General features: G+C 43.4%; 1 protein-coding gene and 1 pseudogene across 2 annotated transcripts; one reads left to right on the forward strand and one right to left on the reverse strand.

Annotated features, from left to right (window-relative positions):
• Window positions 1–708: 708 nt before the first annotated feature.
• Window positions 709–11,129, reverse strand: LOC101122151 (intelectin 2). Of its 2 annotated transcripts, none has more exons than XM_027965812.2 (8): window positions 10,997–11,129; window positions 10,706–10,769; window positions 9,996–10,103; window positions 8,805–9,052; window positions 8,322–8,480; window positions 7,799–7,919; window positions 6,420–6,523; window positions 709–980 (listed from the first exon to the last, which is right to left on the reverse strand). In XM_027965812.2, the coding sequence occupies exons 1-8, from the start codon at window positions 11,006–11,008 to the stop codon at window positions 828–830; spliced, it is 969 nt and encodes a 322-aa protein (XP_027821613.1). In that variant the 5' UTR covers window positions 11,009–11,129; the 3' UTR covers window positions 709–827.
• A 4,068-nt stretch (window positions 11,130–15,197) lies between these two features.
• On the forward strand, window positions 15,198–27,306 carry LOC121818653 (voltage-dependent anion-selective channel protein 2-like; annotated as a pseudogene).
• The last annotated feature ends 393 nt before the right edge of the window (window positions 27,307–27,699 follow it).

The raw sequence follows: 27,699 nt of genomic DNA on the forward strand, positions 1-27,699 counted from the left end.
TTACATAGGGCAGCTCCCAATTTTTATCTTTATATAATAGACCAATCACCAGCTGTTTCTAGGTTCTGTGAGCCACTCTAACAAATTAGTGGAACCAAAGAAGGGATTCATTGGACCTTCAAATATATAGCCGGTCCTTCCGGACTTGCAACTGATGTCTGAAGTGGGGGATCCAGGGGGCAGATCCCAGGACTGAGCCATTCACACGTGGGATCTGAGGACTTCTCATAGTAGTTTGGGTCAACACTGAGTGGAACTGTACGACCTCCACCTAGCTGTCAGTACATTTCTTGGAGCTGAGACAACCCTCCCCAACACACACACATTGCAATTCATACTAGAATCATTTTAGGGACAATGTCTTAACTGTCAAAGCTAGAGAAATAAAGGAAATGGGTACTCTCAACTATCCAACTTTTTTCCTACAGAATCTAAATAATATTCATCTTTTCTTCATTATGTTTCCTTTGAGAGCTTGATTTGACTAGCCAATAACCATATGGCAGGAAAAATGAATGAGAAAAACTTTGCCTTGCTCCTCAGTCTTGCTCAGGATTTGCCTAGAAAGACAGGCAAACTTGTGTTCTTAGACCTGAGACTAGGAGTTCCCAACTCAGAAAGTCTAAATCAAAAGTCACCAGAATAAGAGGCATTATTTTAATACATCTTCCAGGGGTCAGTCAATTTGTAAAAAGAATTCAAAAAAACTTATGAGTCACAAATGATGTAATTTATTCTCCTTTGCTTGTTGGAGAAAATGGAAGCATTTTTCCATCTCTGAGTTTCTGGACTTAGGAGCTGGGTTCCACATCTCATAGACTCAAGTCTCAGCGGTAGAACAGGAGCACAGCTGCCTCAGTGATCTCCCGGCTGGAGCTGTAACCCTGGTGAGTGCCGTATCCATCCCAGTCAAAGGCAGAGAAATCCCCACACTGTGAGGGATTGCCCTCTGGGAAGAATCCTCCTCCACCGATGCAGTGCTGGGGGGCAGAGAGAGAAGACACAGTGAGGGGTTGGCTGTGGACACCACGGAGATCTTAATCTTTAAATCCCCTGGAATCTTTGGTCCTCCTCCTACTTGGCCTTGACCATATCCTTGCCAGAAATCCTCCCTCCAGTGGACTCTGAAATCATGTTCTTTCCTGAATCCCTTTCTACCTTCCTTCATATTTATTCTCAGGCCTTTTAGCTCACCCTTTTTCCTCAACTGATTCTCCCAAATGCTATTCCCCGCGGTTCTGGCCACACCACAGTCTCCTGATGATGGCTCATCCTTTCCCATGACTTCTGTTAGTATCAGCATAATCATACATTGTCAAGAGACTCCTAAATCTCGGAAGTCAGGTCCATATTGTCTGTGCTTGAAACCCCACAGCAACTGCAGCCGCATGTCTCCATCTACATATCGCTAGATCTGACACTCCAGTTGAGCAAAACAAAGGTGATTCTCTCTCTTATTGGCCTTGAAAACCCTGGCTCAGGTCCTCAGCATTTCACATCTGCAGCTTTACACCTGCCTCATTGCCTCCCTGCCCCTAATTTCCCTGCTCTTGGATCCGTGTCCTCCACCTGGTTATACATCATATTAGAAACATCAAAGCGGTCAGGTCACTCCTCCATTCAAAATCCTCCTATGAGTCACATCTTCTACCATATGAAATCTACACCCTGGACAGAATGGAAAAAGGCCTTGCTTACCCTGCCTCCTTGGACTTCTCCAGCTTCGGCTCCTGCTTCTAACTAAATGCACAAGATGCTCCAAAAGCAAACGACCGCTCAAGGGCCCTTCAACACCCCCACGGTCTCTCAAACACCAGTGATTCTGAAAACACTAGTCACTCATGCTAGACAGGCATCTTTCTGCCCTTGTTACTTGCTGAACTCTACACACAGCTTTTGAGATTCAATGAAAATGTCACCAACTTGAAGAATCAGCTCTGTGCCATCATTAGAGGTAGAAGCTCCTACATTTTCTGCCCCGGGCCCCTTGTTTATGTTGCTGTCACAGGTGATACCACATTGCAATCGTGCACTTATGTCCCCATCTCATTCAGTCTGAATGCCTTCAAATGACTGTCAGCTTTGCATGTCTAATATTAAGCACTTTGTGGGTACCCTATCATGTATTTTTATGGAATCAGTGCTTGCAAGGGTACATGCAAATGAGCACAAATGAACACGATAAGGCCCCATGGAAGCCAATGTCGCGGGTGACACATCCCACCCCACTCCCAGGGCCCACACCTGCATTATCCTCAGAATCATAACGTAAGGGCTCTTTCATGAGGACACAGTTGCCTCACTTTGACTGACAAATGGGCAAACATATTTGAGGGGGGAATGAAGACGTCCTTCAGGGTCACATTTCTTAGACTGACAGGTGTGAAAGGAAGAAGGCCTAAGTGAATGTTCTCCCCCCATACTTCTGACATCCTCTTCGTCTTTCCCCTCCAGTCACAAAATACCCATCAAAGATAGTCTCCAGCCTATGCACCTATGGTGCTCTCTTCTCCAAGACTGGAAAAATAACAAAAACAAAAAGCTTCTAGAATTTACTAAGAATATTTGAGAATGTCTTTGTGACCTCAACAAAAAGAAATACTTCTTTAACACAACATAAAAATGCTAATCATCTATGAGAATACACTTAAATTGAACTTCAATACAATAAATTATGTCCAGTGGTCAAAAGGTATAAACTTTCAGTTCTTTTTTCCTGTTCATGCCACGCATGTTATGGGTCTCACTTCCCCAACTAGGGATCTAGTTGGGCCCCCTACAGCACAAAATTGATCTTCAAAGCATCAGAAATATAAATATGAAGATGCAGGCAGCAAATCAGCTCCATGGTAGACTCTTGGCTCCAGGGTGGCGGATTGGTTCCAGGGTGGCCAGCGGCAGTGGTGAAGGCTAGTGCCCCCTGCTCCTGGGAGTCCTCCAGCATCAGCTCCAGCCTTCTCCGGACCCACTTCCCAACCACTTCAGCAGGGCCTTTGCCTCTACCCCCAGCCATGTACTGACAGACATTTGATAGCCCATGAAGGTTTAAACGTTCTGTGTGGACTAGAGTAGCACAGCCAGGACACTGAGCATGTCATCCAGCTACGCTGAGCGGCTAAAGCACATGTCCCTGCTAATTAGGGCCTGAGAAACGTAGTCCACTGGAGAAGGGAATGGCAAACCACTTCAGGATTCTTGCCTTGAGAACACCATGAGCAGTTTGAAAAGGCAAAAAGACATAACACTGAAAGATGAACCCCCCCAGGTCAGTAGCTGACCAATATACTATTGAGAAAATGGAGAAATAGCTCCAGAAAGAACGAAGGGGCTGAGCCAAAGCGGAAATGACACCCAGTTGTGGTTGTATCTGGTGGTCAAGGCAAAGCTCAATGCTGTAAAGAACAATACTGCATAGGAAGCTGAAATGTTAGGTCCATGTGGTCAAACAGATGACAAGAGTGAACATGGACATTCGAGGAATCAGTGAACTAACATGGACGAGAATAGGAGAATTTAATTTAGATGACCATTATATCTGCTACTGTGGGTAAGAATCCCTTAGAAGAAATGGAGTAGACCTCAGAGTAAATGAAAGAGTCTGAAATGCAGTACTTAGGTGCAATCTCACGAATGACAGAATGATCTCATTTCGTTTCCAAGGCAAATCATTCAGCATCACGGCAATCCAAGTCTATCTCCCAACCAATAATGCCAAACAAGCTGAAGTTGAATGATTCTATGAAGACCTACAAGACTTCCTAAAACTAAAACCAAAAAAAGATGTCTTTTTCATCATGGGGACTGGAATGCAAATCTAGGAAGTCAAGAGATATCTGCAATAATAGGCAAGTTTGGCTTTGGAGTACAAAATGAAGCAGGGCAAAGGCTAACAGACTTTTCCCAAGGGAGCACACTCATCATAGCAAACACTCTCTTCCAACAACACAAGAGACAACTCTGCACATGGACTTCACCCGATGGTCAGTACCAAAATCAGATTGATTATATTCTTTGCAGCCAAAGGTGGAGAGGCTCTATATAGTCAGCAAAAACAAGACCTGGAGCTGATCATGATCAGATCATGAGCTCCTTATTGCAAAATTCAGGCTCAAATTGAAGAAGTAGGGAAAACCACTAGGCCATTCAGGTTTGACCTAAAGCAAATCCTTTATGATTATACAGCAGAAGTGACAAACAAATTCAAGGAATTGGATCTGATAGAGTGCCTGAAGAACTATGGATGGAGGTTCGTAACATTTACCAGAAGTGGTGACCAAAACCATCCCAAAGAAAAAGAAAGGCAAAGGCAACATGGTTGCTGAGGAGCCCTTACAAACAGCTGAGAAGAGAAGAGAAGCAAAAGGCAAAGGAGAAAAGGAAAGATAGACCCATCTGAATGCAGAGTTCCAAAGAATAGCAAGGAAAAATAAGAAAGCCTTAAGGGCCTTAGGAAGCATCACCACAGGCAAAGTTGGAGGTGATGGAATTCCTGCTGACCTATTTCATATCCTAAAAGATGATGTTGTTAAAATGCTGCACTCATTATGCCAGCAAATTTGGAAAATTCAGCAGTGGCCACAGGACTGAAAAGGTGAGTTTTCATTCCAATCCCAAAGAAAGGCAGTGCCAAAGAATGGTCCAATTACCCTACAGTTACATTCATTTCACATGCCAGCAAGATATGCTTCAAATCCTTCAAGTTAGGCTTCAGCAGTATGAGAACTGAGAACTTCCAGAGATGTACAAGCTGGGTTTAGAGAAGGCAGAGGAACCAGAGATCAAATTGCCAACATAAAGCTGGATCATAGAAAGCAAGGCAATTTCAAAAAACAAAAATCTATGCTGCTTCATTGACTCTGCTAAAGCCTTTGACTGTGTGGATCACAACAAACTGTGAAATATTCTTAATGAAATGGGAATATCAGACCACCTTACCTGCCTCCTGAGAATATCAGACCACCTTACCTGTCCTGCATGCAGGAAAAACAGCCACAGTTAGAACTGGACATGGAACGATGGACTGGTTCAAAATTAGGAAAGGAGTACATCAAGCCTGTATGTTGTCACCCTGCTTATTTAAGTTATACCCAGAGTACATCATGCAAAATGCAAGCCTGGATAAAGCACAAGCTGGAATCAATATGGCCAGAAGAAATGTCAACAACCTCAGATATACAGATGACACGACTTTAATGGCAGAAAGTGAAGGGGAACTAAAGAGCCTCTTGATGAAGGGGAGAGAAGAGAGCGAAAAAACTGGCTTAAAACTCAACATTCAGAAAACAAAGATCATGGCATCTGATCCTACCACTTGATGGCAAATAGATGGGGAAAATGTAGAAACAGCGTCAGATTTCATTTTATTGGACTCCATAATCACTACAGACAGTGACTGCAGCCACAAAATTAAAAGACGCTTGCTCCTTGGAAGAAAACCTATGACAAACCTAGACAGTGTGTTAAAAAGCAAAGGGTCACTTTGCCGACAAAGGTCCCTGTAGTCAAAGCTGTGGTTTTTCCAGTAGTCATTTATGGATGTGAGAGTTGAACTAGAAAGAAGGCTGCAAAGCAAAGAATTGATGCTTTTGAACTGTGATGCTGGAGAAGACTTTTGAGAGTCCCTTGGACAGTAAGGAGAGCAAAGCACTCAGTTCTAAAGGAAATCAACCCTAAATTTTCATTGAAAGGATTGGTGCTGAAGCTGAAGCTCCAGTACTTTGGCCACCTAATGCAAAGCCCTGACTCATTGGGAAAGACCCTGATGCTGGTAAAGATTGAGGGCAAGAGGAGAAGGGGGCGACAGAGGATGAGATGGCTGGATGGCATCACTGACTCAATGGACATGAACTTGAGCAAACTCTGAGAGATAGTGAAGGACAAGAAAGCCTGGCATGCTGCAGTTCTTGGGCTCACAAGGAGAGGGACATGACTTAGTAAATGAAAAACAACAACAGCAGAATTCCAGAGTCCTAATCACTGGACCATCAGTGATGTTCCAAACCTTCACGTATAAAATAAGTCCTGGGGGTGTAATGTACAGCATAGTGCCACTAGTCTAATACTATATTATACACTGAAAAGTTACTAAGAAGGTAGATGGTAAACTTTCTCATCACAAGAAAAAAGAATTTGCAGCTGTGAGTAGTGCTGGGTGTCAGCTAGACTTGTCACAGTAATCATTTCATAATATATAAAAATATAGAATCACTATGCTATATACCAGAAGCTAATATAATGTTATAGATCAATTGAACCTCAATTAAAAAATAATAGGTACAATTTAAAAAGTATGTCTTCAAAATACCAGAAAAGAGTAAAAATTCAAGCCCCATAAACACCCCAGACAGGTACACACACACACACAAATATACACACACACACCCTCGCCCGCACAAGCCAGGGACCTTCTCCAGACTCACATGCTCAGTGTTGCAGCCAGTGACTCTCACGCCAGCACACAGGGCATTTGCTCCTCTCTCGTTATTAAACACCCTGAACTGGACAAATCCTGCAACAAATTCTCCTGGAAAAGAAGAGGCAGAGAAAAGGCCAAGGACTCAAACGACGAACTGGAAATATCTTCCCTTTGACCAGCCCCGCAATTCCCTAAATCAACAGGTCAGGTCGCAGCCAATCTGTGGGCATAGAGCCCAGCACTTTTTGACAGTGGCGGCTGCATCCTGGCCTTGAAAAGGGAAAGGAGAGACCCTCCCTCCATCTGGGGCAAGAAGACCAAGGCTCGGGCTCACAAAAGTCACTTGTCTGTCTAAGGCTCATAGGAGAAATGAGAGTCCCCTGACAGATCAGCAAGAAGACCTCCAGAGGTTCAGCAGGAATAAGCAATGATCAGAAGTGGCCATCGGTCTCGCTGGCACACTTCTCATCCAATTGCTGTGACTTTAAAGTAAAATGACTCTTATTTTCCCACCAAAGACAAGTTCTGTGGCTTGATCATGCTTAAAAAGGTCTTCTTACAATAACAGCTATCCATCATAACAAACACAAATTTTTCTCATTACTTTGCAAGTTGTTCTCACCTGTGCACATTAATTAGCTTTTATCTTTGTAAGATTCTTACAGTGACTGAGGAAACTCAAACCAGGGCTCTGTGACATCCTAGAGGGGTAGAATGGGGTGGGAGGTTCAAGAGGGAGGGGACTGATGTATACCTATGGTTGATTCATGTTGATGTATGGCAGAAACCAACACAATATGGTATTGGTTTAAAATAAATAAACTAAGGGGAAATTAAAAATAAGTCAACTATGGGGAAATAAAGAATCAAACCAGGTTATTAGTTAAGAGGCCAGAGCTTATAGTTTTTTCATGATGGCTACATAAGAAAAATCCATGTCACATTCCTAGAACAAAGCTTGGCATATTTTACTTGTTTAATAAATGCTGAGGATCATAAGGGTTACAGGAGATCAGCCCTAGGATTTCTCTGGAAGGAATGATGCTAAAGCTGAAACTCCAGTACTTTGGCCACCTCATGCGAAGAGTTGACTCATTGGAAAAGACTCTGATGCTGGGAGGGATTGGGGGCAGGAGGAGAAAGGGATGACAGAGGATGAGATGGCTGGATGGCATCACTGACTCAATGGACATGAGTTTGAGTGAACTCCGGGAGATGGTGATGGACAGGGAGGCCTTGCGTGTTGCGATTCATGGGGTCGCAAAGAGTCGGACACAATTGAACAACTGAACTGAACTGAAGGATCATTAACTTTTCATATTTACACTTTCCCAGAGACTGCAGAGAAGGGTTGACGACTGGGCTTTGGAAGCAGATACTCACCCTGACAATATGGTGAGTAATAAGATGCAGTTTTCTCAGCATCACCAAAGTCATAGTCAACAGGAATGGATGGGCCATTGTCAGTCAAGCAATTCCCTGCTCCGTATTTCACTGGGTATTTCTGCAGGGACCCAAAATACAGTTTGTGGAAGACAATAGAGATACTGCCATTCTGGGCAGTAGAGGCTTTAATACCCTCATGTGGCATTATTCAGGAATCAGTATGAATAATACTGGTGTATTTCCCCCCCTGCCACCCATAGTTAGGACCCTAACCAGCCGCAAGACCCCTGTCCTTTTCACTCTCTACCCGCCCCCAATCCTCTGCCCTAGGCTTCTTCCCCTGTCTGGCTCACAGTTCCTCTGGAAGAGGCAGCACACTAGTTCATAGTGACCCAGAGGTAGTAGACAAGCAGAGGCCCTTAGTGGTATGGACAGAGCAGACTTACTCCCCATCCCAAACACGTGACTCCCTGCTCACCAAAGATAGGGTCCCTAACCCCCAGCCAGTAGCCCCATGTACCTGGTAGAGTCCAAACAGATTATGCCCCAGGCTCTGAAAGAAGCCCGTGTTGGTGTGGTACCTCAGCAGGGAGCTGTTCCTCCAGTGCTGCAGAGGGGACTTGTTGGGCACATGCCAGATGCCCAGGTCCCGAGCTTGAATGTCGTAGTAGCCAGGGTTCTGCAGAGGGACACACACTCAGCCTGACCAGCCCAGGAGGTGCTACCAGCCAAAGACACACACACAGTCCTTAGCAGAGCTGAGAGCTCAGGTCTGAAGGGAACAGGTGCCCAGCAGTGCCCAGACCCCCACTTCCCTCCAGCAGACGATGAGACCCCACCACACAAACAGCCTTGGTGGGGGGAATTTGTCATTCAAGACATGGACTTCTGTCTGTCATCTCCTCCAGCCCCACTTCCAGCTCCCCGTCTCCCACCCTCCCTTCCACATGCTCTGCTCCAGCCACACACAGCTCCCACCCTTTCCCACCTGGGTGCTCAGTACCTTGTAGTCATCACTGGTGGCGGCCTCTGCAGACCCAAATGTGTTGTAATTGACCCAGTTGCCATCCCCCTCTGGGTAGTCAGCCCTGTTGCCCTGCTGACTGGACCAGCGATCGCCCACCGTGCATTTCCCACGCATGTTGTTCTCATGGACGCTGGCCACCAGGGTCCAGCCGCCACCCCCAGAGGTCATGTCACAGAAGGTCTGGTAGACGACACCATTCTCAGTGCGGAGTTGATACAGGCCATCTGCAGAGGGAACCAACCAGAGACCCCCTGTCTGAGAGCACAGGGTCCATCTCAGACTCACAACCACAAAGACTCTGGCAAATCAGAAATGAATCCTGAAGGCTCCCACACACATCCGCTTTTTGAGGACAGTTCTCTGTGGACACTGACTGCCTTTGTTCCATGCTACCTTTTCAAAGACTTTGGTGAGCAAACATCCTAGGAGACAGAGATCTATCTCCCTCGGGACAGAGCCTTCTTCTGGCCAGAAGAAGACAGAAATCACACCTCACCACATCTCAAGTCTACATCAGGATGCGGCCTCTGCAACTCAGAGGTAAGGGCAGGCATGGTCGCTGCCCATTATATGAGATTCAGATTCCCTAACTGCAGAGTTCTTTCTCGTACTCAGCCCCAGAGAAAATAAACTGTCTTATCCAAAAAGGCTTACATTTGCTTGATGAGCCCAATTTAGGAGCTGTTTGGCAAACAAACTACATGGGCAGAAATCTCCTGGCCCTTTTCACATCACTGGGATGGGACGGGACCCAGAACATCACCACAGGAAAAGGCTGATGCCCTGGCTACTTCTGTCATTGTGAGTAATCAAGCTCTGTGTCTCTGCCTCTGGAGGCTCGTGTTTTCTACCAGAATCTATGACACTAGGGCAGAACTAACTTCTCAGCTTACAAGCAGGGAAAAATCTTACACTCACTGGAGCTATAGTCATCAGGCTAAGACTCACCAGAAACACCACATTCTCCTTGTGTTCAGAAGATCATGTCTCCAACAACTAGGTTGGACCCAAAAGCCTCCACATTCTCAATAGAAATCTCCTAGCCTGGAAGCTGGAGTAAGGGCAGACAGGAGCGGTAGGCACATCCCTTCATAATCTCCATGACCAAGATCTGTTTAGCTAAAAAGTGGTTAAAAGGAAAGGATGCTGACTTGGGTTATTACTCACCACCTGCTTTATGGCATCTTTCTTTGATTTCCTTGCAGCTTCTTGGAAGGAAAGACAGGTAAGGAGCACGGATTTCCTCCTCCCAGCTCTTCTCAACAGAAAGCGTCCCTGCTAGAGGATGTGAGGATAATTCTGTTTCATGCCGCTCACACCAGCCTTCTTGGCCATTGGCTCCTAGCCCCTTCCCACTTCACAGGCTCATCACTAGGCTGTGAGGCCCCAGGGGTCAGGAGACTCGCTGACCACAATCTACTACATACTCAACACTTGCATTCTTCTCCACAACCAATTAAACTCAAAAGCTCTCATTATGCCTACTGTGAGCAACGGAATTGGGAGGATGAAGACTAGGGAAGGACGTTCCCTGAAAACAGCCCTGACCACCAAGCACCCTCTGGGAACCCCAAGGTCAAGGCCACAGGAGCAGGAGCTGCTAGAAGGAAGCACAGTCTTCACCACCATGGCTCCCCTGAGCCCCCTCAGCCACACAGAGACACTGATGGAGCCCAGGACAGGCCTTAGCCTCAGACCACACATCCAGAGAGACAGCAATCAACACTCTGGCCACAGCTCATGTAGGCTGCAAAGTGTGGCTTCTCTGCATCTCCACGACTCCCCGTCTAGGCCAGGACTTCAGCATCCAGCCTGGTTCTACTCTCTGCTCCACTGCACATCTGAGCTGATCAAACTGCTGCTCCTGAGTGACTTACCTGCATGTGGCCCTCTGGTGGCCACAGAGAGGAACAGCAGGAGGTAAAACCTGACTCCTGTCCCCTAAGTAGAAAGGAGATGCACACGGTCATTGGCTGGTTCATCCTTTCGCTCCCTTCCATCCTTTCTCTTTGAACTCTCTGAGTAAGCAGAACTCAAATGGAAAGTAATGGGATTCTGGACACTCTGGAACCTCCTGGAATAGACCCCACCCCATCCAACCCTCAAATCCTTAAGGGGCCACAGGCTCCTTTCTCTGAAACTCCCCATCCCTAAGACCAAGACCAGACCTCAGCTGGCATTGTGGCTCCCCACACACTGGGATCCTGTCTCGGGCTCAGCACAGAGAGCTAGCTCTCTGCTTCCTTCCTCACAGATGCCAGGAGCTGAGAGCACCCAACCAGGAGCAGTCTCAGAGCTACTGCCTCTGCACGGAGGTCAGAGGTAGATAAAGTGCTGAGCATATGAGCCCTGCCCATCCCAGCCTACTTTGGGCTGCAGGCCCCGCCCTCGAGCATTCTTCCTTTGAAGGTTCCTGAGCCTCAGGCCCAGGCAATGAGAAGGAATTGTGACTGGCTGGAGGGGCAGGAGGCAGCACTCTGGGTCACACAGGCGACACTCACATGGTGCTCCCTTCCATAGCAGCCTCTCGGGACGGACGGACCTCACGGTTCTCCCCTGCAGCCTGTCCTCCTCCCGCCTCAGTCAGATGCTCTCGGGCCTCACACACCTCCATCAGGTCTCATCCTTCCAGTCTCTCCTGAGACTTCTCCGTGAAGCCCGCCTTGACACCCCCACCCCCTGGAGAAGCTGATGGATACTCTCCTGTCCTACTAAGGCCTTTTTCCAACCCCTAATTATGTGATGTCACACTGTCATCTCATTCTTTTATTTGTTTGGGGTTAGAAATAATTGAAAATTTACAGAATATCATAAAAATAAAAATAGTTCATAAACACAAATATAGCATTTACCTAGATCCACCTGTGGTTTACATTATCATATATACCCTCTCTGTATTCATACACAAACTTACACAACACTTTTTTTCTGAGCAAAGGCTCGTTCCCATAGGTAAGTCTGTATTTTATTAATAGAGATATTCTCTTATATCACCACAGTGCAATTACCATTCACTCTTTTCAGTGGAGCAGTGTATCTTGCTAGGGTCCACCAGCCTGGGAGTTCCACTCAGCTCAACTAGCATCCATAATAAACTGAAATTTCTCTGGCTTTCATTCCCTCCCAGTATTAGGACATTTCTTGTCCACATCTGAAGCCCACAATCCCCAGGGTATGTTCTACACCTACTTACAATGTTCTACAGCCCCATTCCACACCCATGCCAGCCCAATTCCTTTCAGCACTGTCCACTGCCCAGACTCTGGCTGACCACTGACCCTATGATACCTCATTTCCACCACCTCTGCTGCTGCGGCTGCTCTGAGGGATCAGTTGCTGGTGTTCAGGACATTACTTCCTCTCATTCCTGGGCCTTCAGCAGCAACTCTGTTTGCTGTCGAAGATACAGGAGCCATCATGCTTGTTCAGTGCCGAGGAAGGCAAATGCCTTACACATACAAACCACTATCTAATCCAAGGCCTGGTATGTTATTAATAACTTACCCTTACCCGTGGACTCTACTATATCACAACCATCTAAATTTGTTTTCAGAGAGGACAGAGGTGAAGAGAGAGATGGAGACAAGACTGATCTATCTCCCATATATCTCTACTGTTTGCTACAGCCATAGGGAAATGACCACTAATATGGCAGAAAGTGAAGAGGAACTAAAAATCCTCTTGATGAAAGTGAAAGTGGAGAGTGAAAAAGCTGCCTTAAAGCTCAACATTCAGAAAATGAAGATCATGGCATCCAGTCCCATCACTTCATGCGAAATAGATGGAGAAACAGTGGAAACAGTGGCTGACTTTATTTTTCGGGGCTCCAAAATCACTGCAGATGGTGATTGCAGCCAGGAAACTAAAAGACGCTTACTCCTTGGAAGAGAAGTTATGACCAACATAGATAGCATATTGAAAAGCAGAGACATTACTTTGCTGCCTAAGGTCCGTCTAGTCAAGGCTAGGGTTTTTCCAGTGGTCATCTATGGATGTGAGAGTTGGACTGGGAAGAAGGCTGAGCACCGAAAAATTGATGCTTTTGAACTATGGAGTTGGAGAAGACTCTTGAGAGTCCCTTGGACTGCAAGGAGATCCAACCAGTCCATTCTGAAGGAGATCAGCCCTGGAATATCTTTGGAAGGAATGATGCTAAAGCTGAAACTCCAGTACTTTGGCCACCTCATGCGAAGAATTGACTCATTAGAAAAGATTCTGATGCTGGGAGGGATTGGGGGCAGGAGGGGAAGGGGACGACAGAGGATGAGATGGCTCGATGGCATCACTGACTCGATGGATGTGAGTCTGAGTGAACTCGGGGAGTTGGTGATGGACAGTGAGGCCTGGAGTGCTGCTATTCATGGGGTCACAAAGAGTCGCACACGACTGAGTGACTGAACTGACCTGAACCACTTAATCAGGGAATTTCTCAGGTAGTCATTTGGGTTGTTCACTGTGATTAATTCTCTTCTTTCTGGAGGCACAAGAAAGACGATGCCACTTCTCTATGAAGTTAAATGGGCCATGGACTTGTTCTAGCCAAATAATGTGAGCAGAAAGGGTCAGTTTCAGGCTGAAGCCTTTACCAGGCAGGACACAAGTCCACACCATCCTTTTTCCAGCCTCAAAATAATGTAAATATGGGGCCCTGGCTTGGTGGTACATTTATGTCTGATGAGGAAACTAATCTTCAAGGTTGGAAGGATGGCGTTCTGTGTTCTCTTTTAGGGGAAATGCTAAATGCATTGCCTGTGGTATCTCAAGAGGTGTGAGATGTACAGACTGCACTGTGGCGTTGAAGGCAGACCCCAGGGAAACAATGTCAGCACTGCGTGTCACCTGCCTTGGTTCTGTATTACAAAGGAGACGGTCTGGGAGGAAAAACGGTCTGTTTGGCAAGGAAAAATGAAAGGAATAACAGATTCTGGGTCTTCAGCAGGCAAATAGTGTGGAAAATTTTCTTCATAAATCATCCTCAACAAGGGCACACACACATGCACACACATAATAGCTCCCAACACCTGTTCCATGTGCACCTCAGTAACGAGCAAGTATTTTCCTGTTTGGTATCCCAGGTACAGGGCTTCCATGGAGGCTCAGACAGTAAAGAATCTGTCTGCTGTGTGCAAGACCTGGGATCGATCCCTGAGTTGAAAAGATCCCCTGGAAGAGGGTATGGCAACCCACCCCAGTATTCTTGCCTGGAGAATCGCCTTGGACATAGAAGTCTGTGACATCTACAGTTCACGGTGTCACAAAGAGTCAGACATGACTGAGTGACTAAGCACAGCATATTCCATGTAAAATAAGCTGACTAGTTACACAGACCCAACCTAGCAGCTGAGAAATGTTGCTGCTACATGATATCAAACTTCTAAAATTTGACTAATAAACTTTGAGGGAATAAAGCAACATATTTGGATTGAGTCACCTTCCAGATGTTCATTCTTTGGCCATCAACACATGGTATCATCCTCTGCTGAATACTGTCTCTAATATGACACAGTTGAGAATATTTGGCCAAAGGCATATTCAGTGACCTCTACCAAAATGATATGTATGTAGATGGGAAAAAAAAAAAAAAAGGATACGTAGCTACTAGATGACACCTTAGAAAGTCCGAAAACCTTGGCCAGGGAAGGAAGGGTTGTGTCTATAACTGACATGAAATAGAGTGTGCCTAATATCCAAAATCCTAATATTTGGGGTAATAACATGTATACATGTATACAGTAATAACATGTATTACTGGCTTTTTAAAAACTATGAAATCTGAATTTATGTAACAGTATATATCTTGAGGATCACTTTGCATTAAATTTTCAAACTGAAAATTCTACACGCCTTTAAAATAATGTTACCATATCTATTCTCACTTAAAAACCCATCCTGATTTTATCTCAGTAAGTACACTAGCATTTCAATGTTACAGAATATCACAGTGTACTGGGATACTGAGAGCTTGTTTTGTAAAGAAGGCTGAGAGTCAAAGAATTGATGCTTTTGAATTGTGATGCTAGAAAAGACTTTTGAGAGTCCCTAGGACATCAAGGAGATCACCAGTCATTCCTGAAGGAAATCAACCCTGAATGTTCATTGGAAGGACTGATGCTGAAGGTGCAGGTCCAATACTTTGGCCACTTAATGGGAACAGTGGACTCATTGGAAAAGACCCTGATGCTGGGAAAGATTAAAGGCAGAAGAAGAAGAGGGCAGCAGAGGATGAGATGGTTGGATAGCATCACCAACCCAATGGACATGAGTTTGAGCAAATTCTGGGAGATAGTGAGGGACAGGGAAGCATGGCTTGCTGTTGTCCATGGGGCTGCAAAGAGTCAGACACGACTTAGTGACTGAACAACGGCAACAATGGGGTACGGAAAGCTTGTTTTGTAGTCACAACTTCCTGGTGGCAGACCCAGGTTTTAGACCTACATGTAGTCTGTTCTTGCAGTTGCCAAATATTCTTACTCCCAGATGCCTGTCTTTTTCTTTTGTAATTAATCTGTATCTATTGAGTAATGCATTTCCTTGACATTCTCAAAATATAAAATATTAGCTTATAGATATGGGAAGCTATCAACCCTTTCCTGGGAATTGCTATAAGAGAAAAATAAATATTTGACTGCAATGTTATCAATTATATAATAAAGGCTTGCCTCAAAATTATGAAAATATATTGGAGGAAGTGGTTAGTTCCGTCATGGGGAAAGGGAAGTAAATCTTTTTTTGCAAAGGCATCATAGACTCCAGTGTATGAACAATATCAAATATTTAGACTATAATCTTCACGACCCAGATAATCATGATGATGTGATCACTCATCTAGAGCCAGACATCTTTGAATGTGAAGTCAAGTGGGCCTTAGAAAGCATCACTATGAGCAAAGCTAGTGGAGGTGATGGAATTCCAGTTGAGCTGTTTCAAATCCTGAAAGATGATGCTGTAAAAGTGCTGCACTCAATATGCCAGCAAGTTTGGAAAACTCAGCAGTGGCCACAGGACTGGAAAAGGTCAGTTTTCATTCCAATTCCAAAGAAACGCAATGCAAAAGAATGCTCAAACTACCGCACAATTGCACTCATCTCACATGCTAGCAAAGTAATGCTCAAAATTCTCCAAGCCAGACTTCAGCAATACATGAACCATGAACTGCCTGATGATCAAGCTGGTTTTAGAAAAGGCAGACAAACCAGAGATCAAATTGCCAACATCCGCTGGATCATGGAAAAAGCAAGAGAGTTCCAGAAAACATCTATTTTTGCTTTATTGACTATGCCAAAGCCTTTGACTGTGTGGATCACAATAAACTGGAAAATCCTGAAAGAGATAGGAATACCAGACCACCTAACCTGCCTCGTGAGAAATCTGTATCAGGTCAGGAAGCAACAGTTAGAACTGGACATGGAACAACAGACTGGTTCTAAATAGGAAAAGGAGTACGTCAAGGCTGCATATTGTTACCCTGCTTATTTAACTTCTATGCAGAGTACATCATGAGAAACGCTGGACTGGAAGAAACACAAGCTGGAATCAAGATTGCCAGGAAAAATATCAATAACCTCAGATATGCAGATGAAACCAGCCTTATGGCAGAAAGTGAAGAGTTAAATAGCCTCTTGATGAAAGTAAAGGAGGAGAGCGAAAAAGTTGACTTAAAGCTCAACATTCGGAAAACGAAGATCATGGCATCTGGTCCCATCACTTCATGGGAAATAGATGGGAAACAGTGGAAACAGTGTCAGACTTTATTTTGGGGGGCTTCGAAATCACTGCAGATGGTGACTGCAGCCATGAAATTAAAAGACGCTTACTCCTTGGGAGAAAAGTTATGACCAACCTAGATAGTATATTTGAAAGCAGAGACATTATTTGCCATCTAAGGTCCATCTAGTCAAGGCTATGGTTTTTCCTGTGGTCATGTATGGATGTGAGAGTTGGACTGTGAAGAAGGCTGAGCGCCAAAGAATTGATGCTTTTGAATTGTGGTGTTGGAGAAGACTCTTGAGAGTCCCTTGGACTGCAAGGAGATCCAACCAGTCCATTCTGAAGATCAACCCTGGGATTTCTTTGGAAGGAATGATGCTAAAGCTGAAGCTCCAGTACTTTGGACACCTCATGAGAAGACTTGACTCATTGGAAAAGACTCTGATGCTGGGAGAGATTGGGGGCAGGAGGAGAAGGGGACGACCGAGGATGAGACGGCTGGATAGCATCATGGTTTTGATAACGTGAGTCTGAGTGAACTCTGGGAGATGGGGACGGACAGGGAGGCCTGGCATGCTGCGATTCATGGCGTCGCAAAGAGTCGGACACGAATGAGTGACTGAAATGAACTGAACAGAACTGAGACTATAAGGGGAATTTAAACTGAATCATATATTAACAAAGTGTCATCTAAAGATTGTGGCAGGTAATAATACTTCCATTGCTTGACATACAACATACACAATTCTTTTCCCAAGAACTAGATACATCGAAGCTAAAGGAGTATATTTATTCTGTGGTTATCGCCTTTCTATTATGTCAGTGTTAAAATTCTTTCCACTTTGCTGTACACCTAAACTAACACAATGTAGATCAACTATACTCCAATGTTATTTTTTTAATGTCTTTCATGTAAAGTGGTATGGATTATAGATGGTCAATTTTAACTTCTTAGTCTTTAACTGACAAATTCGGTAACTTTATATTGTTTCTTATGAAGTAAATGAATGTTATATAAGTGGTAAGTTTATGATTCTGTGCTGAGCCTAATCTAGCCCTGAGAAAACCAAAGTCTTCATCTCTAATGAGCGAGTATTTGGGCAGGAGCACAACTAAACTGTCCTCCTAAAAGACACAGAAGCAACCCTAGAGAATTTAGAAAACAAGCAAAATTCTCAACTTGGCAGGGAACACTTCATTCCAAGAAGCTCATGGAAGGACAAAAGATAAGGGAAAGCTCCTTCACTCCTTACAAGGAAAATTCAGGGGCTGTGACAGTTTTGCGAAAAGTCTCCCATCCCTTTCCCTTTGGGGTTACATGCTTATTGTACAACTCTCTCTTCTTTTCAGTGATGTCCATCTTTGCTTTATATATTTTGAAGGTCTGTTGTTCATTGCATAAATGTTTATAATTGCTGTATCTTCTTGCCAGATTGAACCATTGTTAATAAATAATGTACTTTGCCTCTTACAAATTTTTAAGTCTAATCTGTCTGATAATACTATACCATCCCTGCTCTCTTTTTATTGTCATTTGCATTGTTGTTCAGTCACTCGATCCTGTCCAACTCTTCTTTAAGACTCCATGAACTGCAGCAAGCCAGGCTTCCCTGTCCTTCACCATTTCTCAGAGATTGCTCAAACTCATGTCCATTGAGTCAGTGATGACATGCAAACACCTTGCCCTCTGTCACTCCCTTCTCCTCCTGCCTTCAATATTTCCCAGCATCAGGGTCTTTTCCACTGAGTCAGTCCTTCCCATCAGGTGACCAAAGTATAGGAACTTCAGCTTCAGCATCAGTCCTTTCAATGAATATTCAGGATCGATTTCCTTTAGGATTCACTGGTTTGACCCCCTTGCAGTCCAAGGGACTCCCAAGAGTCTTCTCCAACACTATAGTTCAAAAGCATCAATTCTTCAGTGCTCAGCTTTCTTTATGGTCCAACTCTCACATCCATACATGACTACTGGAAAAACCATAGCTTTGACTAGATGGACCTTCGTCTGAAAAGTAATGTCTTTGCTTTTTAATATGCTGTCTAGGTTTGTCATAGCTTTCTTTCTAAGATGCAAGCATCTTTTAATTTCATGGCTGCAGCCACCATCTGCAGTGATTTTGGAGCCCAAGAAAATAAAGTCTCTCATGGTTCCCTTTGTTTCCCCACCTATTTGCCAAGGAGTGATGGAATGGATGCCATGATCTTTGTTTTTAGAATGGTGAGTTTAAAGCCAGCTTTTTCACTCTCCTCTTTTACTTTCATCAAGAGGCTCTTTAGTTTCTCTTTGCTTTCTGCCATAAGAGTGATGTCATCTGCATATCTGAGGTCATTGATATTTCTTCCAGCAGTCTTGATACCAGCTTGCACCTCATCCAGCCCGGCATTTTGCATGATGTACCCTGTATATAAGTTAAATAAGCAGGGTAACAATATACAGCTGTGATGTACACCTTTCCCAACTTTGAACTAGTCCATTGTTCCATGTCCAGTTCTAACAGTTGCATCTTAACCTGCAAACAGATTTCTCAGGAGGTAGGTAAGGTGGTCTGGTATTCCTATCTCTTTAAGAGTTTTCCACAGTTTGTTTCATCCACATATTAAAGGCTTTAGCATAGTCAATAAAGCAGAAGTACATGTTTGTCTGTAATTCTCTTGCTTTTTCTATGATCCAACAGAAGTTAGCGATTTAATCTCTGCTTCCTAAATTGAACTTAATGGATATTTATAGAGCCAAAGGTTGAGCCTTGGTAAATTTAAGAAAATCGAAATCATCTCAAGCATCTTTTCTGATGACAGGACTACGAGATTAGAAATAAACCACAAGAAAAAAACGCTGAGAATTACAAAGTTGCGGTGGCTAAACAACATGCTACTAAACAACCACTGGATCGCTGAAGGAATGAAAAGATGCCTAGAGACAAATTAAAACAAAAGCTGAATGGTCCAAAATTCACAGAACGCAGCAAAAGCCGTTCAAAGAAGGAGGTTTATAGCAATACAATCTTACCTCAAGAGAAATTTGAAATAAACAACTTAACCTCACACCTAAAACAACTGGAGAAAGAAGAACAAACAAAACCTAAAATTAGCAGAAGGAAGGAACCATCATAGTAGAAATAAGTGAAACAGAGACAAAGAAAACAATTGCAAAGATCAATGAAACTAAGAGCTGGTTCTCTGAAAAGATAAACAAGACTGATAAACATTTAGCCAGACTCATCAAGAAAAAAAAAGGGGGAGGACTCAGATCAGTAAAATCAGAAATGAAAACGGTTAAGTTACAACCGACTCAATAGAAATACCAAGAGTAAGAGACTACTGTGAACAACTGTATGCCAATAAAATGGACAACCTGGAAGAAACGGACAAGTTATTAGAAGGGTACAGTCTCCCAAGACTGGACCAGTAAGAAACAGAAAACATATGAACAGACCAAGCACTGAAATTGAAAACTTCCCAACAAGTGAAAGTCTAGGACCTGACGGCTTCACGGGTGAATTGTATCAAGCATTTAGGGAAGAGTTATTAAACCTTTATCCCTCTGAAACTGTTCCAAAACGTTGCAGAGAAAGGAAAACTTCCCAATTCATTTCATGAGGACACCGTCACCCTTGCACCAAAACCAGACAAAGATACCACACAAAAAAAGAAAATTACAGGCTAATATCACTAAAGAAGACAGATGTAAAAATCCTCCACAAAAGACTAGCAATCTGTATCCAACAATACATTAAAAAGATCATACACCATGATCAAGTGGCATTCATCCCAGGGATGCAAGGAACTTGCAACAACAACAATTCAGTCAATGTGATACACCGTATCAACAATTTGAATAATACCACATGATCATCTCAATAGATGCAGAAAAGGCTGTCAACAAAATTCAGCACCCATTTATGATAAAACTCTCCAGAAAGTGGGCCTAGAGGGTACATAGCTCAACATAATAAAGGTCATGTATGACAACCATACAGCTAGCATCATCAGTTCAGTTCAGTTCAGTCTCTGAGTCATGCCCAACTCTTTGCAACCCCATGGACTGCAGCACGCTGAGCCCCCCTGTCCATCACCAACTCCCAGAGTTTACTCAAATTCATGTCCATTGAGTCAGTGATGCCATTCAACCATCTCATTCTCTGTCATCCCCTTCTCCTTCGGCCGTCAAACTTTCCCAGCATCAGGGTCTTTTCCGAGGAGTCAGTTTGCATCAGGTGGCCAAAGTATTAGAGCTTCAGCTTCAGCATCAGTCCTTCCAATGAATATTCAGGACTGATCGTCCTTAGGATGGACTGGTTGGATCTCCTTGCAGTCCAAGGGACTCTCAAGAGTCTTCTCCAACACCACAGTTCAAAAGCATCAATTCTTCAGTGCTCAGCTTTCTTTATAGTCCAACTCTCACATCCATACAACACTACTGGAAAAACCATAGCCTTGACTAGACGGACCTTTCTTGGCAAAATAATGTCTCTGCTTTTGAATATCCTATCTAGGTTGGTCATAACTTTCCTTCCAAGGAGCAAGTGTCTTCTACTTTCATGGCTGCAGTCACCATCAGCAGTGATTTTGGAGCCCCCAAAAAAATAAAGTCTGACACTGTTTCCACTGTTTCCCCATCTATTTCCCATGAAGTGATGGGACCAGATGCCATGATCTTTGTTTTCTGAATGTTGAGCTTTAAGCCAACTTTTTCACTCTCCTCTTTCACTTTCATCAAGAGGCTCTTTGGTTCTTCTTCACTTTCTGCCATGAGTGATGTCATCTGCATATCTGAGGTTATTGATATTTCTCCCAGGAATCATGATTCTAGCTTGTGCTTCATCCAGCTCAGCATTTCTCATGATGTATTCTGCATATAAGTTAAATAAGCAGGGTAACAATATGCAGCCTTGACATACACCTTTTCCTATTTGGACCCAGTCTGTTGTTCCATCTCCAGTTCTAACTGTTGCTTCCTGACCTGCATACAGATTTCTCAAGAGGCAGGTCAGGTGGTCTGGTATTCCCATCTCTTTCAGAATTTTCCACAGTTTATTATGATCCACACAGTCAAAGGCTTTGGCATAGTCAACAAAGCAGAAATAGATTTTTTCTGGAACTCTCTTGCTTTTTCCATGATCCAGCGGATGTCGGCAATTTGATCTCTGGTTCCTCTGCCTTTTCTAAATCCATCTTGAACATCTGGAAGTTCACGGTTCATGTATTGTTAAACCTTGCTTTGGAGAATTTTGAGCATTACTCTACTAGTGTGTGAATTGGGTGCAATTGGGCAGTAGTCTGAGCATTCTTCGGCATTGCCTTTCATTGGGATTAGGATGAAAACTGACCTTTTCCAGTCCTCTAGCCACTGCTGAGTTTTCCAAATTTGCTGGCATATTAAGTCAGCAGTTCCACAGCATCATCTTTCAGGATCTGAAATGGCTCAATTGGAATGCCATCACCTCCACTAGCTTTGTTCTTAGTGATGCTTCCTAACATCCACTTGACTTCACATTCCAGGATGTCTGGGTCTAGGCGAGTGATCACACCATCGTGGTTATCTGGGTCATGAAGATATTTTCTGTATACTTCTTCTGTGTATTCTTGCCACCTCTTCTTAATATCTTCTGCTTCTGTTAGGTCCATACCATTTCTGTCCTTTATCAAGCCCATCTTTGCATGAAAAGTTCCCTTGGTATCCCTAATTTTCTTGCATTAGAACTAGCATCATACTCAGTGGTGAAAAGCTGAAAGCATTCCCTCTGAGATCACGAACAAGACAAGACAGGACAAGGATGTCCATTCTCACCACCTTTATTCAGCACAGTTTTGGAGGTTAGCTATAGCAATCAGAGAAGAAAAAGAAGTAAAGGGAATCCAAACTGGAAAAGAAGAAGTTGAAATGTCAATTTTTGCAGAGGACATGATACTGTACATAGAAGATCCTAAAGATGTTATCAGAAAACTACTAGAGCTCATCAATGAATTTGGTAAAGTTGCAGGCTACAAAATTAATACACAGAAATCTATTGTATTTTTATACACTAACAGTGAAAGATCAAAAAGAGAAATTCAAGAAGCAATTCCATTTACCATCGCATCAAAAAAATAAAATACCTAGGGATAAACCTACCTAAGGAGACAAAAACCTGTGCTTCAAAAACTATAAGATGCTGATAAAAAAAATCAAAGAAGACATAAACAAATGGAAAGATACACCATGATCATGGATTGGGAGAATCAATATTCGCAAAATGACTAGACTACCCAAGGAAATCTACAGATTCAAAGCAACCCCTATCAAATTACCAATGGCAGTTTTCACAGAACATGAACCAAAAAAAGTCTCAAAATTTATATAGAAACACATAAGACCCCAAATAGCCAAAGCAATCTTGAAAAAAGAAAAATGGAACTGTAGGAATCAAGCTCCCTGATTTCAGGCTATGCTGCAAAGCTACAGTCATCAAAACAGTGTGGTACTGGCACAAAAATAGAAATATAGCTCAATGGAACAGGATAGAAAACCCAGAAATAAGCTCATGCACCTATAGTCTAGCTAATTAATCAGATTAAATTAATCTATGATAAAGGAGCCAAGGCTACACAATGTTGGAAAGACATGGAAAAAACATAAATGTCCATCCACAGAGGAATGGATAAAGAAGATATATGTGATAGATAGATAGACACAGATATAGATAGATAGAGATAGAGATAGGATGTCATACATATATATATGTATACACACACACAATGGAATATTACTACTCAGCCACTAAAAAGAATGAAATAATGCCATTTTCAGCAACATGGATGGACCTAGAGAGTGTCATATTGAGTGAAGTAAGTCAGACAGAGAAGGAGAAATATCATATCCCTTCTATATGGAATCTAAGCAACATTGCATAGGAACCTGGAATGTCCATGAACCAAGGCAAATTGGAAGTGGTCAAACAGGAGATGGCAAGAGTGAACATTGACATTCTAGGAATCAGCAAACTAAAATGGAGTGAAATGGGTAAATTTAACTCAGATGACCATTACATCTAAGAACTGATGCTTTTGAACTGTGGTGTTGGAGAAGATGCTTGAGAGTCCCTTGGACTGCAAGGAGATCCAACCAGTCCATTCTGAAGGAGATCAGTCCTGCGTGTTCTTTGGAAGGAATGATCCTAAGCTGAAACTCCAGTACAATGGACACCTCACGTGAAGAGTTGACTCATTGGAAAAGACTCTGCTGCTGGGAGGGATTGGGGGCAGGAGGAGAAGGGGACGACAGAGGATGAGATGGCTGGATAGCATCACTGACTCGATGGACGTGAGTTTGAGGGAACTCCGGAGTTGGTGATAGACAGGGAGGCCTGGCATGCTGCAATTCATGGGGTCGCAAAGAGTCGGACACGACTGAGCAACTGAACTGAACTGAAAAAGAAATTATACAAATGAACTTATTTGCAAAATAGGAAGAGACAGACATAGAAAATGAACTCATGGTTGCTGTCGCCTATAGTAAATGCTGCACTTTCCTTCACCACAACCATGTGTTAGTAGACAGGTTTTCTGCACAGAAGGCATAAGACTCAATCTTGGTTCAGCAACACCTTGACATGAGGAGAGAGAAATAAGGCAAGAAATAACAAAAACAAGTAGAGAAAGGAAAAATAAATGAGCAGTAAGGAAAATCAGGAATGAGCTAATAAGGAATAAAGATTTAATAAAGAGGTGAAAAAAAGAAGATACTAGGGAGGGAAATGCAATTGACCCTGGAACAAAGCAGGTTTGAACTAGACTGGTCCACTTACACATAGATTTTTTTTCCAATATTAAATAATATAGACTACACAATTTGTGACTCATTGAATTTGCAGATGTTGGCCACAAACACAGAGGAACCTCAGATATGGAGGTACTATGGGTACAGATGATCAACTATAATTTGTATGTAGATTTTAGACTGTGAGAAGAGTTGGCCCACAACCCACACATAGTTCAAGGGTCGACTGTACATGATGCCAACCCACTCCAGTATTTTTACCTGGAGAATCCCATGGACGGAGGAGCTTGGTGGGCTAGAGTCCATGGGTCGCAAAGAGTTGGACACGACTAAGCGACTTCACTTTTCAACTACCATTCAAATCAGGTTTAGCCAAGAGCAACCACAAGGCTTTCACTTCACCCTCCAGCGAGGACAGCTGCCGCCCAGCCCATAACAAGCCCATGGCCTCAGCTGCGGCTGCAGCTCCCCCTCAGTAGACACCAGACGACTTCTCACAGTCTTGCCATTGAGACCTACACGCTGAGCTGTGTGTAAACTGCCGGGGTCCAGCCCCGGTGGATCCAGGGAATTCAAAGGTGGGGACGGCGTCAGCGTCTTTGGAAAACTACATATTTAATTACAGATATAGAGAGAGATTAGAAACGGATAGTGTAGTAGGAGATAGTGTAGTGGAGAAAAGGAGGCTGAATCCAGATGGGAATTCAGCCAGAGAAAACGGGAGCAAGAAGGAAGCGACATGGGGAATCAGTCTTTCCGGAAACTGATCCAATTTCTTTATTTGGGGGTTTGCTTATATACCTTTTGTTACACATAGGGATGAATACAGAGTCACATGGGGGTCAGCAGTCCTGACCTTTATCAAAATCAGATGCTTCACATAAAAAGGTCTTCAGGATTTTATGATCCTTTCTTTCTGATAACCAAAAAATTATTTTTTCCAAGGGTGTTTTTTCTCAAACCAGGCACCACCCTCCAAATAAAGTTACATTCCTATAGGGTGAGGTTGTAGTGAGTTACAATCAAGAAAGGAATTTATTTAACCCAAGGTTAACATGATTAATCTTAAAGGTTAATGCTTATTTCTCCTATATGCTTAAAGGTTAATAATTACTTCTTCCTATATGCTAGTTATATTCATTATAAGGGTAGGGAACATGGAGATTTAGCAGCAAACATCAGCCCAACAAATGAAAATCCTTCCACCAATGCTCCCCTTAAGATCTATTTAGTCTTAAGATAGTGATAAAGTTACATTTTTACATAACAAGGACACAGTGATTTAGAACAAAGCACAGTGATCTATTACAAAAGAGAAAATTCATTAACTCAAAAAGTCTAGTATTGCTAACCTTAAAAACTACTATATTTCCTTTTCTATAGTCCAAATACATTGATTAATATATTCCCAGGTGCCTAAGGATATGGAGGCCTGGTGGCAATCATTGCCTCAACAAGAAGAAAAAGCCCTATGCTAATGAAGACTCTCAAAATACTCCAAAACTCTGTGCTGTTTATGGTTGAGAGGTAGTAAACAATCATGTGGGTAGTGGCAGGAGTATGGATAATCCTGTCACACAAGCTAGTCTGTTAGCAGAGAGGTTTGACCCGAGACATCCTTGTCCCATCCAGACAAGGGAATTAGCAGCAATTATTGACACAACAAATGAAAAACCCTTCGCCAATATAATTCCTAACCAACCCACTATACTAATAATTTCCAACTCCCCAAAAGAATTTGCCTTTAGTAAGTCTAAAACATCTCATGCCTCTCAGATTGGGAGGCTGTAAACAATCACATGTGGCCGGACGAACCTATACAGGTGGGCTAGATAACCTTCAGAGGAGTCCGTAAGCTGAAACACTCTTGTCACGCCCAGGAATTTTTATGGCCTTGGAGCTGCACGTTTACTCCTTCTCCGAGAGAAATGGTTATGGGGGAGAGCCCCCCGTGAAGTCAGAGGTGTATGTGAGAGCATAAAACAGACTCTGGTTTTGGGGTAGATGCTCGGGAACAGGGGGTTTCCTGAGGCTTGATCACGCCTTTGTGTATGCCAAGACTCCTTCCTCATGACCTTTGCCATGGGCGGAGTTCCTCACACTCTGTCGTGAGGTGACATTGGAAAATCTGTCAGAGACATTTTCAAGGGAGGACTGGTTTGGGGTTGTCTGGATGTGGAAACAAAATCACGCACTGCCACGACATTCTCAACATTTGGATCATTTAACACACACACGGGCCACGTGCCCGGCAGCTAGAGCCAATATCCATCCTGCATGACCCATCAGAGAGCCGTGCAACACTGATGGCACTCTGAGAGCAGAATCCAAGTAAAATGAAGACAGATTTGTCAAGGCCTGGATCTGAGTTTGGTACTAACTTCTCTCACCTACACGGTAAGAAGAAATGGCAAAATCAAGTCTTCTTACAAGAGAGAGTCAATAAACCTTGGCTGTGATATTAACTTGGATTTTGCTGGACCTGCGATCCATGATTCAGCTCCCTTTGACGGTGAGGGCTGTTTTGACTGTGAGGGCTGGCTTGCTGGGTTCCAGCCCATGACCTGGTACAGTGCCAAATCCAACCTGACAAGGAATAACTTTGCAGTGCAGTGAAGGACTGGGGACTTCCAGCTGCATGCTACGGAGTGATTCGGGGGACAGAATTTGGAGGATCAGTTTAACAAAAAGAATACGAAGATCTTGACAGTCAAGTGAATGTTGCTTGGATACTAGGTATCATATCAGCTGCACTCATGTGGGTATTCCAGCTAAATATCAGTTGGATCCCATTACTTCTGTTTCTGCAAAAGTCAACAATTCTGGTTCACATGGAATGAGCTACATTTAGATGGTGTGTCTGGTGTGAAGCTGACGTGTCTTCTGGTAAACAGGAAGAGCATTACTGTTGGAGGCCATAAACTTGGAGTTTCTCTGGGGTGGGAGGTTTATCTAAATGTAGAAACCTCTAGGAAGAGATATCAGAAGAGGGGTCTTGATACAATTCCCCTGTGACCAGTAGGCTTCGTTTTCCCTCTCCTGATCCCCAGTCATCAAAAGGATAATCAAAGGATAATCTACAAAAGAACTGTATTTTTTAAGTGTGGACAATTTTAAGTAAAACGGCTATCTAGCTAAATAGAAATTACCTATCTAGTTATCAAGGCTGCAGTCCTCCAGTCACCTATGCATTATTTAGTCAGTGAAGAAATTAATCAGATGATCTATGAAAGAAATGGAGCTTTATTCAAGCTAAACTGAGGATGGTAACCCAGGAACAGCCTCTCAAAAAGCTCCAGAAACTGTTCTACCAGTTTTAGGTCCGCGCCTGGTTGTACAGGTTTTCTCTTTTCATTTATTTACTTATTCTGGCTGTGCTGGGCCTTGGTTGCTGCTCACAGGCCTTCT

This window comes from Ovis aries, chromosome 1, assembly GCF_016772045.2.
Source record: "Ovis aries strain OAR_USU_Benz2616 breed Rambouillet chromosome 1, ARS-UI_Ramb_v3.0, whole genome shotgun sequence".
Taxonomy (NCBI): domain Eukaryota; kingdom Metazoa; phylum Chordata; class Mammalia; order Artiodactyla; family Bovidae; genus Ovis; species Ovis aries.